The sequence below is a fragment of the Cynara cardunculus genome (assembly GCF_001531365.2).
Source record: "Cynara cardunculus var. scolymus isolate 2C chromosome LG 6, CcrdV1, whole genome shotgun sequence".
In the NCBI taxonomy this organism is placed as follows: Eukaryota; Viridiplantae; Streptophyta; class Magnoliopsida; order Asterales; family Asteraceae; genus Cynara; species Cynara cardunculus.
This window is the reverse complement of record NC_037533.1, coordinates 5,209,392-5,212,652: the sequence shown is the minus strand read 5'-3', so window position 1 is coordinate 5,212,652 and position 3,261 is coordinate 5,209,392. Positions and strand designations below refer to the sequence as shown.

At 40.6% G+C, this 3,261-nt stretch overlaps 1 protein-coding gene across 1 annotated transcript; it reads left to right on the top strand.

Moving 5' to 3' along the window:
- Positions 1–239: 239 nt before the first annotated feature.
- On the top strand, positions 240–2,304 carry LOC112514627 (probable receptor-like protein kinase At1g11050). Its single transcript, XM_025121201.1, has one exon. It carries the CDS (start codon positions 240–242, stop codon positions 2,079–2,081), a length of 1,842 nt encoding a protein of 613 aa, XP_024976969.1. The 3' UTR covers positions 2,082–2,304.
- The last annotated feature ends 957 nt before the right edge of the window (positions 2,305–3,261 follow it).

Genomic DNA, 3,261 nt, shown 5'->3' with positions numbered 1-3,261 from the left:
TTACATATAAATCATGTTTGAAATCATTTTTATAATGGGTTTTTAAAATTAGACAATTCTAATAATGATCCTTAAAATCTAGTGATTAAATAAAAATAAAATTACAATGGGAAACGAATAAACTATTTATATAAAAATGCATAAATTAACTTGTAACTTGTGCTTAAGAAGTTGTACCTTGTGAAAGATGAACAAAGTACAAAAGCACACCATTTTTCTTTGGGGACAAATCAACAACTATGAATTTCTTCCTTCTCCTTTGTCTTCTCATCCTCCCTTCTTTATCTCTTTCAACAAATTCCACGTCATGCCCCATAGATTTCAATTATGTGAACACCTTCCCATGGGACACTTCAGCCTGCACCGCCACCGCCACCGCCACCCAAAACTGCTGCCAAACTCTCCGAGGCCTCATCGGTATTGGTCTCGCCGACCACCTCAAGAAAACCTCAACATTCTTTCTCCCAAACCTACAATCCTCCAATTCTTGCCTCTCCGATTTCCAGTCCCACCTCTCTTCCGTCGACGTCCGGCAACCCTTCTCCGACTGCCTCACCACCGCCAGCGAGTTCGTAGCCAACCCATTGAACTGTGCCGAGATTGTTACGTTATCGGATTGGGTCAAATATGCTGGTCCAACCACCACCCTTGATTCGACTTGTGACGAAGACCTCACCGGATTCCTCCGCTGCAGCTCGTGCCTCGATGCCGGCATGGCAGTCAACGCTCGGTTGGTTTCGTTAAGCCAAAACTCGACCAAATGTTTCACTTTCACCGCACTGTACGTTGCCGGAATCGTCAGCAGTTTGGGGCCGGAAGACATTCAGACTGCGGACTGTGTACTTGGGATACCTTTGTTGAAATCCAGATCGAATAAAAGATCAAAGAAAACCACAATTTTCGCCATTTCTGGAGCTTCAGTAGGAGTTATTATGTTTCTGGTTGTGATCTTTGTTTATAGAAAACGCAATAACAACAGAGAACAAACTGCTTTTCATAGAGATTATGTTCAAAACGTAAAAGCTCGAGTTTTGCCGAACACAGGAGCAAAATGGTTCCGAATAGCCGAGCTCGATGTAGCCACAAATGGGTTTTCACGAGCAAATTTCATCGGCCAAGGTGGATTCGGGATCGTTTACAAAGGAACCCTCTCCGATGGGACGGTTGTGGCCGTCAAAAAGATGACCAGTTTGGACATAGAAGCAGACAATGACTTTGTAAACGAGGCCGAGATCATAAGCAAGATTCGGCATCGAAATCTTCTCCCATTAAGAGGGTTTTGTGCAACGAGCAATCCGATGAATGGAAACGAACAGTTTCTTGTGTACAATTACATGCCGAATGGAAGTTTACATGATCACATCTTTAATAAGACGACATCTAACCGAAGGTTAAGTTGGCCTCAGCGAAAATCGATAATTCTCGATGTGGCTAAAGGGTTATCTTATTTGCACAACGGGATCAAACCCGCTATATTTCATCGCGATATAAAGGCGACCAACATTCTTTTGGACTCGAATATGAAAGCCCTAGTTGCGGATTTCGGATTAGCAAAGCAAAGTAGAGACGGGCAATCGCAAATTACAACCAGAGTTGCCGGAACATATGGTTACGTTGCCCCAGAGTACGCACTCTATGGGCAACTGACTGAAAAAAGTGATGTATACAGTTTTGGGATCATCATTCTTGAGATTATGAGTGGGAGAAAGGTGCTTGAAGAGGTCAAAGAAGTGAATGCAGGCCCGGTTTTAATTGCGGATTGGGCGTGGGAGATGGTGCGATCAGGTCGGATGGATGAGGTTTTTGATTCGATGGGAGAAGATGAGACATTGCCGAAAGGCGTAATGAGCCGATTTGTGAGAATTGGATTACTTTGTGCCCATGCAATGGTTGCACTTCGACCGACGAGTTGGGAAGCTCTCAAGATGTTGGAAGGTGACATCGATATCCCACGGTTGCCTGACCGGCCGCTACCGCTTAGCCACGAGTCATTCAGATTAAGTTTCCAACGTAGCAACATGAGTTTGTGGTCGAGTAGCGAAGGATCCGGGGCCAGTTCAAGTCTCAACACTCGGATCTAAAAAACGATAAACGTCATATTCTAAAGGGTCTCCATTGCACAGTCCACAACTATCGTGGAAAAGCAAACCAATGCAAATCTACTTTGCAATAAGTGATGGTGCACATGTCTAAATTTATGAATGCCCTTCCCTTCCCTTCATCTCGTCGTTGAAGCACTTAACACACGGGAACGTCAACACTTGGATTTGAGTTGTATCTTGATGGGTTTTTGTTTCGATCTGTTTTTTTACAGTATAATTTAATTTGATATTTTTATTTAGAGTAAATTACATAAATCATTCATATGATATTGGTAGATTTTGAGAATTTTGTCATTACAATATAAAAAATACAGTAATGCTTCAAACGTTTTAAGTTTCTTTTTCATTGATGATATATATATATATATATATATATATATATATATATATATATGGCTATAACAGTGTGTAAAATGTAACAGAGAATGGCCCCACGAATGTACATACATACACCTACGAGGGCAATATTGTCCTTTCATTTAAACCTTCCCTTGATTTAACATCACCCTTGTTGGTCTCATCTCATGTATTGAATGCGGGTGAAGACTCTTTCTACGATTTATTCTTGCTATTTGATCCAACACTTATTAAAAATAGGTTCTTTGTAGCTTTTTCTTTTTTACTTCGTACAAGTCTGAAAGCCTTTGGCTAAATCGAATCAAATATAAGTCTAAGTAGCAGATTTTTTTTGATTAACCTGGATATCCAACTCGTTATGCGAGCCGACTAATCCCAAGACGACCACCTTCTTTGCAGATAGCCCGGAGTCACCGCATTTGAACCTCCGTGGCCATAAGGGGATTTTTATTCCTTCTTAGATTTGAACCTGAGACCTTCTGGTACTTTTGACCTTTAAAGYCAAGCTCAAACCAATCAGGCACCACACTTGTGGTTTAAGTATCAGATTTTATCGTTCAAGTGTTTGGTTCATCAATTTTCACGAACCTCGTACCTGAAAATTGACATTCTTTGAACTGTCGAAAAAATATATTTGTCTTTATATACTTTTTATTGTTTGTAGTTTGATTGTGATAAACCTGAGAAATGATGAATGATGGGTCAACATCAATATGTAGTGTAGACTAAAAACACTTTTCCATTAAGATTGTGGATAATATGTGCTCGTAGGAAGATGGCAAAGATCATAATATGTGCTCAT

Coding starts and splice junctions, on each gene's coding strand:
- LOC112514627 (XM_025121201.1), top strand. CDS start 240: ATGAATTTCTTCCTTCTCCTTTGTCTTCTCATCCTCCCTTCTTTATCT.